Below are 16,499 nucleotides of genomic sequence, written 5' to 3'. Positions count from 1 at the left end.
AGCTGGCTACTATAGGTGCACCAATGCATCTGACTCTCAGTTTCAAAAATTTTTTTTTTGTACGAGGACAAGCGCGTTCTCACTGTGTTGGCCCAGGAAAGTCAGCGAACTCATGGGCTCAAGCGATCCTCCTGCCTAGGGCCCTTCTCAAGCTGCGGAGATTACAGGCATGAGCCCACCATGCCCAGCCAATTTTCTCTTTTATAAGGCCTGGCTAATATCCATTGTATACACCACATTTTAAAAAATCTGTTTATCCATAGATGGACTTTTAGTTGCTCCTTACCCCCTGGCTATGTATGAGTTTTAGCTACTTTCAATGAATATGGTGCCTGCCAATATCTCTGCAGATCATGGTTTCAATTCTTTGTATATACCCAGTAATGGGGATTGCCTGCCTATTGTGATTACGGTAAATTCTAATTTTTAATCTTTTGAGGAATGATCCATTACTGCTTTTCTATAGCAGCTGCCACTATTTTACATTCCCACAAGCAATGCCACAAGCGGTTTCAATTTTTCCACATCCCGGCCAACACTGGTTATTGTTCTTATTTTTTGAAAGTGACCATCCTAATGAGGAAAAAGGTTTCTCATTATGCTGTTGATTTGCATTTTGCTGATGATTAGTAATGTTGAACATCTTTACATATGCTTGTTGTTCATTTGTATACCTCTTTGAAGAAATGTCTACTTAGGTCCTTTGCCCATTTTAAAATTGGATTTTGTTGTTGTTGTTGTTAAGTTGTAGGAGTTTTTATATATTCTGGATATTACCAGATACATGGTTTGCAAATAGTTTCTCCCATTCATAGGTTATCTTTTCACAATGTTAATTATTTCCTTTGCAGCACAGAAGTTTTTAAGAAGTTTGAAGTGGTCCTCTTTCTCTACTTTTCCTTTGTTGCCTGTGCTTTTGGTATCATAACCAATAAACCATTGCCAAGTTCAACGTCAAGTAGCTTTTCCTCTATGTTTTCTTCTAAGAGTTTTATACTTTCAGGTCTTATGTTTAGGTCTTTAATTCATTTTGAGTTAATTTTTGTATGTTGTATAAATAAGGGTCCAACGTTTTTCCTTTTGCATGTGGATATCCACTTTTCCTAACACCATTTATTGATGAAATTGTTCTCTCCCCATTGTGTTGCCTTTGTACCCTTGTCGAAGATCATTTGACAAACACATAAGGGTTTATTTCTGGGCTATTCATTCTATTTCATTGGTTTATATGTTTGTCTTTATATCAGTATCATATTGTTTTGAAAACTGTAACACAGAAATACACATATGTACATATATATTTATATAATACAATTATATATAACATGGAGATACATAAATACATATATATATATATGGACATATATATTTTTTGGAGACAAAGTCTCTGTTGCCCAGGCTGGAGTGCAGCAGCATGATCTTGGCTCACCGCAACCTCTGCCTTCCAGCTTCAAGCGATTCTCACGCCTCATCCCCCCGAGTAGCTGGGATTACAGGCGCATGCCACCACACCCCACTAATTGTAATAATATTTTGAAATCAGGAAGTATGATGCCTCCAGCTTTATTTTTTTTCCTTAAGATTGCCTTTACTATGTGGGGTCCTCTGAGATTCCAAATGAATTTTAGAATTTTTTTCTATTTCTGTAAAAGTATGCCACTAAGTTTTTTTCTTTTTCAGATGGAGTCTCACTCCATTGCGTAGGTTGGAATGCAGTGACGTGATCTTGGCTCACTGCAACCTCTGCCTCCTGGGTTCAAGTGATTCTCCCCCTTCAGCCTCCTGAGTAGCTGGGATTACAGGCATGCGCCACCAAGCCCAGCTAATTTTGCATATTTAGTAGAGATGAGGTTTCACCATGTTGGCCAGGCTGGTCTGGAACTCCTGACTGAATTCAGACAATCCACCCGCCTTGGCCTCCCAAAGTGCCGGGATTACAGGTGTGAGCCACTGAGCCCAGCTGCCACTAGGATTTTGCCAGGGATTACCCTGAATCTGTAGATCACTTTGGATAGTATGGATGCTTTTTAACAGTATTAACTCTTGTAGTCCATGATCATAGGATATTTTCCCATTTATTTGTGTCTTAATTTCTTTCAGAAATGTTTGTAGTTTTCAGTATATGATCTTTCCCTTCCTTGGTTAAGTTTATTCCTGAGTATTTTGTTCTTTTTGATGCTTTGGTAAGTGGGATTGTTTTCTGAACTTCCTCTTCAGATTGTTCACTGTTAGTGTATAGAAACACACTTGATTTTTGTCCATTGATTTCATATCCTGCAGATTTACTAAATTTGTTTATTAGCTCTAATAGTTTTTTGGTAGAATCTTTTGAGTTTTCTACATATAAGATCATGTCATCTATGAACACAGATAATTTTACTCTTTCCTTTTCAATTTGGATATTTATTTCCTTTCCTTATTTAACCGCTCTGGCTAGCACTTCCACTACTGTATTAAAGATACGACAAAAGAAGGCATCCTTGCCTTGTTCCTAGTCTTACATGAAATATTTTCAAATTATTGCCCCTTAGTATGATGTTAGCTGTGGATTTTTCATATATGACCTTCACTCTGTTGAGGCAATTTCCTCTTACTTGCTTGCAGTATGGTTTTTATCATGAAAGGGTGTTAAATTTTGTCAAATGTTTTTCTGCATCAACTCAAACGATCATGCGTTTTTTGTCCTTCATTCTGTTAATGTAGTGTATTATGCTGATTGATATTCATAGGTGAACCATCCTTACATTCCAAGAGTAAATCCCACACAGTCATGGTACAGAATCCTTTTAATGTATTATTGAATTCAGTTTGCTAGTATTTTTTGAGGATTTTTGCATTAATTTTTTTATGATAAATATTGATCTACAGTTGTTTTACTTGTGGTATCTTTGCCTGATTCTGGCATCATGGTAACTCTGGCCTCATAAAATAAATTAGTAATGTTCTTTACTCTTTAATTTTAAAAGAATTTGAAAAGATTGGTGTTAATTCTTCCTTAAATGTCTGGTAGAATTCCCCAGTGAATACATCTGGTCCCAAACTTTTCTTTATTGGGAGGTTATTGGTTACTGATTTAATCTTCTCACTAGTTATAGATCTGTTTAGATATTTTATTTCTTCATGATTCAGTCTTGGTAGGTCGTTCAAAATGTATTTTACAGAAATATATTTCTATAAATCTGCAAGAAAAATTGATTAGAATGAGGGAAAGAGAAAATAATGGATGATGATTCTTTTATTTTGTCTTAAGCAACTAGTTATATGATGGTGCAGGAACCAGGATAAAGATTAAAGTAGAAATGAGGACATTAAAGAGTTAGGCTTTAGGTGTTTTAGACCAGAGATGCCTGGAAGATATCCAGACACAGATGTTTATTAACAGCTACATATACAGATCCAGAGCTCATAGACCCCTGAGCTACAGTAGAGAGACAGATATTACAGGGTACATTTAGAGAGCAGAGAAGAAGGCCTAGTGGTTGAAATACAGTATTCACCAAGAGACAAGAATGGAAAATAAACCCAGAATGCCTTCCTAGCACTAGATCATGGTGACAGGCTCTGACACTGGGGTTTTATTCTCTGTAAAGCCAAATTACAAAAAGGTTTTTTTTCTCCCTTTGATATGACAGAATTGTTTATTCATGGCTATTTATTTCTCATTTAAAAGTACTATATGCCTAACTGTAAAAAAAATTAAAATAAGGAAAAGTAAAAGAATAAAATAACAAGCATCCATAATTCCACCATTCATTTATAATCACCACTAAAATATAGCCTAGTCTCTTTCCAAGAATTTTTCTTTTCATACCCATATTTTGTATGACAAAATGTAAATTATACTATACACAGTAATTCTATATCCTATTTTTTCACTTAATATTTTGTCTACGTGATTAAACATTTGGCTATTTGATTAAAATTCTTTGTAAACATAATTTTAATTGCAACATAACATATTGAATAGATATAAAATAATTTGTAATTTAATTGTTGTTGTATATTTGGTTTGTTTTCAATGTCTTCTATAATATATAAACTTAGGACAGATACTAGTATGTACAGATCTTTGCTCCATTTCTAAAATACAGAATTTTGAGATCAAAGGGCATAAACATGTAAAAAGATTTTTTATACTATTGGCAAATTGTTTTTAGAAATGCAAGATCAAGGTATATCCCTACGATATGAGCCAGGTCATTCACTGCATCCTTATTCTCACTGAGCATTACGGTTTTAAAAAATATTTACTAAATTTATAGATGAAAAATAATACTTCAATGAAATTTTCTTACTGTCTTCATGAAACTATGAGATAGGAATTGCTCTCACGAACACTCCATTCCAGTAAATTCAAACCACGCCAATAAAGGGTTTAATTTTAATATTATAATCAACAATATGAGTTTAAGCTCACAAAATACAAACAAATCTCTAACAAGACTACTTCAAAGCAATAGGAAAAATCTTATTTCTAGCAGTCTAAGGGGAAGATCTAGGCCACTGAGGGCAGCCCAACAAAGTGATGCTGAATGTCAAGCCACATAACCTGCTGGAGATCCTAAGGACTCATAAGAACTTGTTAGCTCTCTGTAGAGAGCAGAGGGGAAATGGTTAACGTGGGAAACACAAGCAAGTTGCAGTCTTTCTTGTCTCTCTACCATTGATAAAGAGATGAACTATAACTCAAAAGACATTTTTCAATTCAAAAGGCACCTGGAAACAGAATTACTCAACCTCCAGCATCTTAGAAAAGAACTGCTTAGACACAGATATTTAAAGTTCAACCATGACATCCAGTGAGGAGTATGGAAGAGTGAGACCAAGGGTAATCCTCTTCTTTCTCCTGGTGAATTTTAATCTAGATATCTGGAAATTTGGATTAGGTAAAATTTACATTTTCATGCAGGCTGAGCCCCATGAATGTTTGGTTTAGACTGAGATGACTTGGATGTGGCCCCCACATTGCCAGAAGGGAGAGGCCACCTTCATGTATGCAGAGGTTTCAAATGGCAGGTGTCATACACTCAAGTACCTTTAGAATCTTGGTGGCCAGCAGTAGAAACACAAAAAGGGGAAAGCTAGTAGGGCAGACTCTGGCAGTACCCATTTCTAACACTATCAAAAGGAGGGAGAATCTTGGCTTAGGGACACAAAGTCCCATTGGCAAGGCTGACCCCATGGTGGACATGGTCACCATGCTCTCTTAGAACCCTGCTGTCCCTCCTCACACAAGTATTTGAGTGCTCACCCTATAAGGTACTATACTAAAGATTAGGGATCCTGATGAATAAGGCAGACATAGCCCCTGCTCTCACAGAAATGAAAAAGAGTAAACAAGAGAGTATATAAAACCTTTTAATTAAAATTGTAGTAAGTGCTTACATGAAAATGTTGGGTATAATGAGAATTATACAAATGGGCATAAGGGGTAGGGAAACCTATGTTGGGAGTTGTAGAGGCTTCCTTAAGGAGGGAATATTTGAACTGAGCTCAGAGGATGAGGATAATTAAACTGCCAAAGGTTACCCCAGGCAGTATGCACAAAGGTCTTCAGCAGCCCTTGGTGGAGAAGATCTCTCAGATGATTCTCCTGCCTTCCCTTGTTCAGGTCCCATGCTTCTTGTCAACCTTTCTAACTATCATTTGGTTTCTCAGGTAAATATACTTGCAGATAGAGAATGTACATAATACCTGGCATTCTAGTTTGTACAACTTTCTTTGAGCTTGGTTAATGAAAGTTCACTCCCAAGAGGCAAACCCTCTTTGGGCATGTTAGCAACATCAATCAGGTTTTCAAACTTAGAAGGCCACACTTCAGAGCTTGCCCCTCAGTTTTGGGATAGTAGGGGCTATGCCTGCTTTTTCATCAGGATCCTTGATCTCTAGCATAGTACCTTATACAGAGTGAGCACTCAAAATACTTGTGGAAGGAGGGACAGTGGGGGGACTAAGAGAACATGGCAACTGCACGTCCACCATGGGGTCTGCCTTTTCGACGGGACTTTGTGTCCCTAAACCAAGATTTTCTCTACTTTTGAGAGTGTTAGAAATGAACACTGCCAAAGTCTGCCCTGCTGGCTCTCCTACTTTTGGGTTTCTATTGCTGGCGAATCATGCCCCTCTAACTCTCACTTGGGACATGTAATACCTTTGGTCAGGTTATAGTCTAATCACACTGGCCTGAATTTCTGTCTGCTGAAGCAGCTTTGTATACCTCTGGTCTAATGTCTAACCTAGTTTATTATGGTCATTTATAATTTCAATCTCAGAGGGCAGTCTTACTTCCAAGTTCTTGGGAGTTACCACCCTGTCAACCCCTGTAATTGCCAAACTGTTGCCTGGGTTGTTAAGGATGGGGATACTTCAGGATGCACAACTGTCATAGGATAAATAAGAGAAGCACGTGTGCATGTGGCTAAAGCCTGTTCCTACTTCATAAAAACAGAAGCTAGAAATGAAATTCTTATATTTGGCTATTTTCTCAAAATATGATATTAATTTTGAAAATCAGAAACAGAACAAGCACTGGCCTGGAAGTCTGGGTGAGATCTAGACTGTTTTGATCCTGGCTCTGACACTAACTTGGCTGTCAGCAAGTCCTATTTCAGTGTTAACTTCTGTTAAATAAAGGGGTTGGACTAGATGACTACTACAGCCCCTTCCAATATTGACATTACATTATTCAATAATTATTTTTCACCTAACTCTTTCTTCACCAACTTAATAAGCATCCCAAAGATCAGTCCAGCTGCTGGCAGCAACCACCACATACTTGGAAATCTGGGTGAAGCATCTCTAAATAAATCACAGAATTACCTACGGATTTTCATGATTACAAATGAAATCATTCAGGAGATGAGCAGAGATTCTTGGGACCTGATACAAGCTAACACAGCAGATTCTCTGACACACAGATCTTCTGGATTCTTGGTAATCACTGGATGGAGAACGGAGATGCCTGGGAAATCTGGTTACAACCCAGCTCTAAGGTACCCTCTTCCTTTGATTTCCCCTAGAAGCAGGGTGCTTTTGGAAATTATTTTTTCATATGTAAAATAGTCAATCATTATGATAAAATGTTTCCATAAGCTTATACCTTTTACAACCTTAGCAAAAAGCAGTTCCCTTACCTTTTCTTCACATTTGAGAGTTCAGCTCCTTTGACCTCACCCCTCAGCTCACAGATCTGTGCACATATTCTGTCACTGGTACTAAATTACTCTCTCAAATAGGTGTTCAGCTATAGTACAAACAAACTCATTATAATTTGTTTATAACAAAAAATAATCTCAGTTCTAATTGGCCGGTATGTTAAATTCAAAGCCACGTTTATGTTTAAACAGTTTACAAATCCTGCTTAGAGAACGGGCATGTCTGATGAGGCCCTTCCCCATCTGATGGAAAATCACCAAAAAGAATAAAGACAGACCACTAAGGGGCTTACACTCCAGAGACATATATTTGTTTCTGCTGCAGCAGCTGTGAACAGACTGAGCACAACCACATGAATTCCAAAAGATTTCTTCTGTTAGTTCAAATAGAATGTTTACAAAAAATAATACCCTGAGATTTATCTGAAAATGGGCTTGGGGATGTTTTACTACCTACCTTGAGTAGTGAGACTCCACCCCCAGGGCCTCCCGGACACTGGCAATGTGCTGCTCCAGGGCTGAGCCAGTTGCCGTTGGAAGGGTTGCACTGCTGCTGGCCTGGAAGTCACTTGAGTTTTCCACTGTGTTCTCACCCAGGTAGTGTTCATTAAACTTCAGAATTCCTGAAGCAAAACAGGCACAGCTGACATTATACACAATTAGGGTCAGGGAAAGGAGAAGTTGAAGGCAGGGGACAGGACTGCCAATGGTATGTGACTTCTTTGACAAGCATGCCATCCTGCAAACTCTGTGAAAAAAATCCTGAAATCCAAGGTCTCAAGAGGGCTTTCTCTATTTTGGTCAGTATCCTTTTCACAGTTTTTACCATTAGCTGTGGTGCTTGAAACCAAGGAATTCTAGATACAGTCTCAGAAGCTCCTGGAATTATGACGACTTCATATGTGTTTCAAAACAGATGCTTCTTAGAAGCACCAACTAGGGAAAGTCTCCTTTCAGGAATAGTGCATGAGTACGCCAAGACATATTCCTTATACAAACAGAAATCCCAAAGAAAAATATAACTGACCAAGTGGAAATTGTGTTCCAATAGTGCTTTCATTTCACAAAAGCAAATTATAATAAACATGTAGTATAAAGGCCAGATAAAAACATTTTAAATCATTTTTAAATAAGACTAACTGGTCAGTGGTTATTAATGAATTAAACGAGCAAAAAATGACGGCTGCATGAAATTGAGGCAGTCCACAGTGGTTTTCTGGCAATAAATAGGATATATTCTCAAATGGTAATGAAGTGTGTCAGCTCTGGAAAACGCTGGTCCTCTCTGATTGGATTAGCGCCCCCAGTGAAAGCTTCAGAGCCTCATTAAGAGCAAAAAGGAACGGAAAAAGAAACAATAGGAGCCTCATTATACATGGCTCATTATTACAGGAATTCAGATATACCACCTGTCAAATCATGTCCCCAAGATGTAACAACCACAGAGAGAAGGAGTTTGATACCTCCCAGTCATCAACTGTGTCCTCACGAGTATCAGTGCCACTCTGGGAGCTGGGATCCACAAAGATTCCACTGTGGCCAACGTTTACTAACCAAGTCACTGTAAAAATCACAATTTAAAACCTTTAGCATTAAAAAGGTCAGCTGTAAGAACATTCTTTGTGGAAAGCCCATAAAGAACATGGAACTAAAGGGAAAAAATTATTAAAAACAATGCCAAGGTATAGAATGTATAGGCACAAATGCTCAGAGCCTAAAAGCACCTGGGAGCTGTCATCCAGCCATCATTTTTTTTTTTTTTTAAATCAAAGGGATAGAAACATAATCAAGAAAATCTTGTCAATTCTCGCTGGCAGTTAAAGTTTTTGAAACTGGCTTACAGATATTCAAGAAGCCCATTCTTTAAGATTACCAATTATAAGATCCACTTCCCCAGTCAATAAACTCTAATTGGATCTGGTGTGTCTCCAACTTGGTAAAGCCATCAGCATTTTATTATGCAAAAAATATGGCCCTAACAGCTAATTAGTGTTTCTGTATTTAGTGAAAGTGTTACAGCCTGAACATTTAATGCTGATTTAATCAAAGGAGATTTTTACTTCTGAAATAGATTTACAGCAGAACCGGTTAAAAACGGGTTCTGTTAAACTCAGAAATTTCAAGCACAGGACTTATTTATAACATGTGATAGAGTTGCCATTATCATTTTAGTCTCTTTAACTTTGCCATGACAAAGGGTCACAATTATTAAATCATATCTAGAAAGAATTCATTAGGTCTTGCAGTCATCGCTTTATTAGCTAATGAACAACAGCTGCCTACACACAGGGCTGCTAGTGAAATTAACTCTTCTGCTCTTAGTCTTCCTTGATAAATGCTTCTACATTCAACAGTGATGAGCAGCGATTTCTTGGGGGAATGAGAAAGCTGGGCTGTCTTATTAATTGAATGCCCCACCACAGCATATCCACTGCCGCTGAGGTTTTGCTAAAATCTGACATCAGTTCCTTAGCATGATCTATGATGATGCACCTCTTCCACCTCTATTCATTAGACTTTTACAGGTCTAGTCTTCTAATTGCCCTGTTCCCACAGAAAGAGATCTTACCTGCCCCAGGAGCAAGCAGCCAGCTATACAGATAGCCTGCAGCCAGGGAATAGTAAAGCACTAGTCCCCTCTGGCCATTAACCATCTCTAAGATCTGATCAATAGTGACTGGGGAGTAGGGGTCAGAGTCCTGTTGTCCTGTTTGTCGTTCCACCAGAAGATCAGCAAATGCCCTTGTCCGTCCCCTTTCTGCCACAGCCAGGGCTTCATCATGATGGCCTAGGAGACAAACAGATACGCTGAGGAGTCCATAGTGAATGTGCTTACTTAGAGAGGCCTATCAGGGACGGCCATCAAATCCTGGGCAGAAACCTCACTGCCTCTGCTCTCCAATGTGACAGAATCTCAGTCATACTGCTTCGAATTCAATTCCCTGCCTCAGATGGTGGGTGCAGTGTCCTGCATGACTGATTCCACACTACCCTAAGCCATCAGGCCTTCGCCTGTCTTGCAGCCAGTGCCACAAGAGAGCTGATCTAATTCAGTGCACTAGTCCTTAGCCCTGCCCCATCTCTGCTCCACCTCCTGAGTTGCTCCCTAACCTGGCTTTTTTTTTTTTTTTTTTTTTAAACCTCCTGCCTGGCTTTTGACACCAGGTTTATTGGTGTCACTTGGCTCTCTATGTGCTATGTGTCTTTTTTTTTTTTTTAGACAGGGTGTCACTCTGTCTCCCACGCTGGAGTATAGTGACGCAATCTTAGTTTACTGCAACCTCTGACCTCCTGGGTTCAAGCGATTCTCCTGCCTCAGCCTCCCAAGTAGCTGGGATTACAGGCACGTGCCACCATGCCTGGCTAATTTTTGTATTTTTAGTAGAGACGGGGTTTCACCATGTTGGCCAAACTGGTCTCAAACTGCTGGCCTCAAGTGATCTACCCGCCTCAGCCTCACAAAGTGTCTGTGTGTCTTCTGACTCTCTCTCCTCCCTCCATGCAGGCCCTCTATGCATAACATTGTCCAGCCTTATCCATTTCTCCCCAAATTATACCTCTGTCCATTTACTCATGCCAGTCCTTCTCCTGGGCGTGCCCTCTTCCCTTTCACTGGCCTTGTCTCAACAAGAGGGATGCTAACAGTTGTCCTGCCTATCGCAAAGGGCTAGTTTGAAGATTAAATGAAGCACTACATGAAAAGATGCCTGGTAGGCCTACTTACATCACCACATGTATAACAGGTAGTAGTAGTGTTGTTGGAGCTGATATCTCATTCCATTCTGGGCTCCAACACACTTTTTCCCTTATCCCCAGGGGCAAAGAGTTTAAACCTCTCAGGTCTCTATATCTTTAAAATTGCTTCTCTATCTCAAGCTTTTCCTGTCTTTTAATCAAATTTTGAATCCCACTTTCCTTAAGAAACTGGTCTATAATCTAGTTTAAAAGCTAATGCACCAATATGAAAGCACAAAAAATGTAAAGGAATTGTTTATAAGTGCTGAAGGAACACAAAGCAGAGGATTTACTTTTGTAATAAATGTAAATATGGAAGAGTTACTATAACCAGAGTCCAAAGAAAGCAGACAGAAGCAGACCAGATGCTGCAGCTGTGACAGCACTTCGAGGATGCCTTGCTTCCTGCAGTCTGGGTATCAGAAGCAAGTGGAGATTTATATGTGTGTATGTAAATGTCTCCTTTTACTCTATTAAGTTATTAACTGGAACAGCAGGGACAATTTCTGTGCACATTGGAAAATCGGCCCCTAAGTGCTAGACAGACTTAACACTGTGATTATAATAGATAATAAACTGTAATCGCAGGCAATGAACGCATTTAATAGATACATTTTTCAAGAGGAAATTTGAGTCCTTCCTATATATACAGCAAAAGACAGGTTATCTAAAAGGCCTCAACATCCAAATTCAAAGCCTTTGTTAGTTCCAATAAATATCTCCTGGGAAGAGGCAGATGACAAGGGAGCTGGAAGGGACTGGCTGACTAGTTAAGGCCCGGGTGAAAGAAGATGCATGCTGCCCTAGTGTGATGGGGCACATAGGCTTGGGAGAATCATCACTGACTATGCCACAGCCTAGGAGGCAGACCCAGGTGGCAAAAACATTTATTAGACAGCAACCTTGAAAGATGTGTGGATGAGGAAACAGAGAAGAGGCCAGGTGTCTTCTCAGGTACTTCCTCTTAGTCAGATGCTTGAACCACATGCTAGTGTTAAGAGGGAACCTGGGGAGGGCACACCTGGTTCAAGCATCCCTGTCGCAAGGACACTTTCTCTGGCTCCTGGACCCACCAGACAAGAGACTTTGTTTTAGGCTGGGTGTGATGGTTCACACCTGTGATCTCAGCACTTTGGGAGGCCAAGGCAGGAGGACTGCCTGAGCCTAGGAGTTTGAGACCAGGCTGGGCAACATAGTGAGACCTCATCTCTATTTAAACTTTTTGTCTTTTTTTTTTTTTTTTTTTTTTTAAAGAGACGTCGTTTCCACAGCATCTGAGTTTATCCTAGTGCCAATCAGCACTGTACTGGACTCACTGACTTATGTCTCTCCACAGGCTAAGAGCTTCTTGGGGTCAGGAACCAGGCCTTCTTGACTGTAATCCCCAGGGCAGGCACTCGGCACATGGTAGGAGCTCTGCTAATCTTTGTTGAATAAATGAATGAATGTTCAATGACTGGTTGCAGTTATGGCTTCACAATCTGTTGTCACAACAAATCATGCTTCTTCACAGCTGTCACTAAACAACTTGGACACACAGATGTGCACCCGTGCACACTAGTGCACACATAAGCAAGGAGTAACCCCTGCTGTTCTCACCTAAGGTGACCAGCACCCGCTGCAGGGCCTGGTAGGATGATGTCTGCAGGTCAAAGAGGGAGAGTTTGTAGTCCGTGCTCAGCTGTGCCTCGTGTCGGATCGTTTCAAACAAGGCTGATGCCCTATAAAGCTGCAAGGAGGGAGAAAGAACATCATCCATTCCCCAGAAACCAATGTCCAGCTGTTTACAGACTAGAGACAACTTCTGCTCATATCTTTGTGCACACCCTAAATATTTTTTAAAGATTTGAAAGGAAGAGTCTTATGTCCAGTTGTAAGGAAAATGGATGTGCTGTGGTCAAGAACAGGCCGAGGCAGACATCCAGTCCAGCATGACTCAGTGAGTTTGCAGCACAGGCGCACAACTCTGCTAGTTATGTAACCACGCCACGTGAGGCGCATTAGGTGACCACCTATGTGATCACAGCCACCATTGTTTTTAAAAGGCATAATTACCCTGCTAACGCCGTATACATGGCTCTCGCCCGGGCTCGCTCATGCCCAGAGAAAGTAAAGCCATGGTGAAACTGTCTACACTTCCTCGAGTGTTTTTCCAGCTACCTGCCACTCGCCCACTGACTCCCCTTGGACCTCAGTTAGAACCTGACACCAGGTAGGTCCTTGTGGACCTGAAAAGGCATCAGATCATACCCAGTAAATTACAGTTTATATAATCAATTTTTGACAAATAAGGGGATCTAAAAGACAGGAATTATGACTTATGGTCTTAAAGATATTAAAACAGATATTAATCCACCAAGTGCTGATTTCTATTAAAACAAAAAGCCTCTCCTCTTGTCATCAGGCAATCACAATTCACCACCCTCATGCCTCATGGTGAGGAAGGATGGGAGTGAGAACAGGTATGGTGGAGGCATGCTGGAAATGGACAAGCCTGAGGGGAAGAGAGCGCCACACTCTCTGAAGGATGATAGCTCTTTGCAGATGGTTCAGTGCCCCAGGGTCAGATCATCACTGGGCAAGCTCTTCAAGGAGCCATGCCCACTCACATAGACACTCTGAGGACCAGATAATTGCTATTCCGAACGGAGTCACTGTCCTGATGCTCTAACAGGCTTCTCCATCAGTGAGGCCACAGACTTTTCTGACTCTGATATTTTCTTTTTTTTTTTTTCCCCTCATGCCACACTGTCTAAGATGACTCTGATATTTATATGCTGGAAACTCAGTATCAAATTTTAAATTTATCCAAACTTAAAAAGCAGAATTCTAAGACTACTTGCTTCTCCGCCTTTTTGGCTAAGATCAAGTACAGAATTCTAAGACTAAGAGACATGGACCCAGAGAGCGGTAAGAGAATATGTTCCTAACTCTGCCACTAATTGGCTGTGTGACTTTTGGCAAGACTCAGAGACTCAATTTCTTCCTCTCTATAAAGAGGATAGTTTCTACCTCACAGGGTTATTTTAAGGATCAAATTCATTGAGCTATAATAAGTACTTTGAAAATTACAAATCACAAGATCAACAGAGGTTTTACTTTTTATAACCAGGAAATTAGAGAATTAATCCTTTACATTGCCTTTAATCATTTTAAAAGTACAGTAAAACACCCTAACATTCTAGAATGCTATGGTGCAAATTCAGTCACATCTCTTCAACTCTAGTGAGCACCTCTGGATAGGAGTGTCGATGTCCTTATCCTTGTTCCTCTCTGCCTAGCACAATGTCCTCTGCAGTCACCACTCACATGCTCGCTATCTGGATGAACGTGTGATCTTAGATGCAGCCATCTCACTACTCCTCCAACCTAACAGAGGAGGCCCATAACTCGAGGGATCTTTCTACTCTCCAGGGCCAGCATGACAAGGGGCTTTCCTTCAACTACTTGCATATATGCAGAAATATGGCCTTATTGTAAAAGAGGGAGAGAGAGAAGTTATATCTATTAATATATCTAGAAACACGAAATTTAATTATGAATTCTTGTTTTCCTTCTGTCATGAAATGAATTTCATATTAATGTTTAATGGGGAACAATAGCACTTAATACAAGAATTCTTAAGAAATTATTGAGAAATCTATCACATGAGTGAGCAAAAATCTTTACTGATTGTTCAAATACTTCTGGGCTAGCACAGGCTGGAAATCATACACCTTAGCCCAAGGGTAGAAGTCAGTGCCTCTTGTAAATGCCATCACTACTAGGATACTAATCCTAAGGTCTCCCATGCTTCTGGAAACAAAAAATCCACTTCAGTCAGGGATTCTGCTTACCTGGTGTTGGGCCTCCTCCAAGTTTCCACTAGCCCAAAGGGAGAGGCCAAGGCCATGGCGAATTTTTGCCTCATCTTCTCTTCGGCCCAGTTGCTCAGCTAACCTTAAACCTGAAACCAGATAGAGAAATTTGAGGAAACATAGAAGACGGATAATTCCACTATCCTAAGGAGTCCTGGAGGGTCATTTTACTTTTGTGTTTTTGTTTTGAGACAGGGTCTCACTCTCTTCCCCAGACTGGAGTGCAATGGCAGCTCACTGCAGCCTTGACCTCCCCAGGCTCAGGTGATCCACCTCAGTCAGCCTCCAGAGTACCTGGGACTACAGGCACAGGCCACCACAACCCAGCTGGCTTTTGTATTTTTTGGTAAGGATGGGGTTTCACCACGTTGCCCAGGCTGGTATCCAGCTCCTGATCCACCTACCTCAAGTGAGTCACCCACCCTGGCCTCCTAAAGTGCTGGGATAGCCACTGCTCCCACCTAATTTTGCTTCAGGTGTCTATAAAAGAATGTTAACAAGAGCTACTCAGGAGACTGAGGCAGGAGGACTGCTTAAGCCCAGGAGTAAGAATCTAGCCTGGACAACTTAGTGAGACCCATCTCTTAAAAAAAAAAAAAGAATACTAACAACACAGCTAGATAAAATGAGGACAAGAGCTGAATCAGCCAAGGTAGAATAAGCATTCTCTTCAAATTCTGTGTTGGTAGCAACATTTCCAGGATTTCCAGGATGCCTCGGCAAGAGCAAGAGACAGGTTTGCTGGGCAGGCAGAAACACTAAAACAAGTGAAACAATCTGGTTACCCTCCTAAATTTGAAATCCACAGCTTTGCAAAGGAAAACTCCTGGCTGATAAACTTATCTAACCTGATTCTTTGGCTGGCAAAGCTCTTCCTGATAGTTAAATATAGAAGGCAAAAGAGTATTTTTCCTTTCTCATGTGCACAGCATCCAAGGAGCATTAATAGAAGACACATACGATGTTCTCCTGAAAGCAGAATATGAACACAGCCTGACCCTGCCTTCTGTTACTGATGTTACTGACACATTTCATGTCTAATCTGTTTTCCCTTTCAGTTTAAGACTTTGATGTGCCTCAGCAGGGTTGCAAAACCAGTGCTATTATAAGGCAAAAACCTTAAATGAGACCATCCTCATTTTAATAGCCTTCAGGTAGGCACCTGCAGTTAGGGTCATTTACCCACAGCAAGCTTCGGGGTTTCAGGACACCAGCAACCTCCAGAGCTTTGTGAGAGTCAAATCTGAAGGCAACCATTTATTGTATTGGTCACTAGGCAGTTCACAGCATCACTTTGCCCTCATTATCCTGCTCACTGTACATAGAAGCTAGCTTGTGCAGAGACAGCATGAAGGCTCCCACCGTACAACTGCACATACAAAGGAAGGACTTCCTTCTTCTAATCTAATTCAGGGTAGATGGAAGCCTGCCTCTGATCATGCTGGGCCTGTGCAATTTCAGACTTTTGAAAAGGAATTGAGTCTGTTGAAAGAGTAAGAAAAGTGACACTCGGAGGGGTGGAGCAAGATGGCTGAATAGGAACAGCTCCAGTCTCCAACTCCCAGCGCGAGCGACACAGAAGACCGGTGATTTCTGCATTTTCAACTGAGGTACTGGGGTCATCTCACTAGGGAGTGCCGGACAATCGGTGCTGGTCAGCTGCTGCAGCCCGACCAGCCAGAGCTGAAGCAGGGCAAGGCATCGCCTCACCTGGGAAGCGCAAGGGGGAAGGGAATCCCTTTTCCTAGCCAGG

General features: G+C 40.7%; 1 protein-coding gene across 1 annotated transcript in view; it reads right to left on the bottom strand.

The window, feature by feature from the left end:
* Positions 1 to 7,443: 7,443 nt before the first annotated feature.
* LOC108517545 (tetratricopeptide repeat protein 28) overlaps positions 7,444 to 16,499 on the bottom strand; it is a 576,472-nt gene continuing 567,416 nt past the window's right edge. The window contains exons 9-13 of the mRNA XM_017855531.1: positions 14,726 to 14,835; positions 12,489 to 12,618; positions 9,724 to 9,942; positions 7,612 to 7,777; positions 7,444 to 7,528 (exon numbers count right to left, since the gene is read on the bottom strand). Coding sequence (XP_017711020.1) covers positions 7,444 to 7,528; positions 7,612 to 7,777; positions 9,724 to 9,942; positions 12,489 to 12,618; positions 14,726 to 14,835 — 710 coding nt within the window. The remainder of the gene's footprint in view (positions 7,529 to 7,611; positions 7,778 to 9,723; positions 9,943 to 12,488; positions 12,619 to 14,725; positions 14,836 to 16,499) is intronic.

This window comes from Rhinopithecus bieti, unplaced genomic scaffold (genome assembly GCF_001698545.2).
Source record: "Rhinopithecus bieti isolate Rb0 unplaced genomic scaffold, ASM169854v2 scaffold_36959, whole genome shotgun sequence".
NCBI classification, from domain to species: Eukaryota; Metazoa; Chordata; class Mammalia; order Primates; family Cercopithecidae; genus Rhinopithecus; species Rhinopithecus bieti.
The sequence above is the reverse complement of the archived record's forward strand: the minus strand, read 5'-3'. Positions and strand labels throughout refer to the sequence as shown.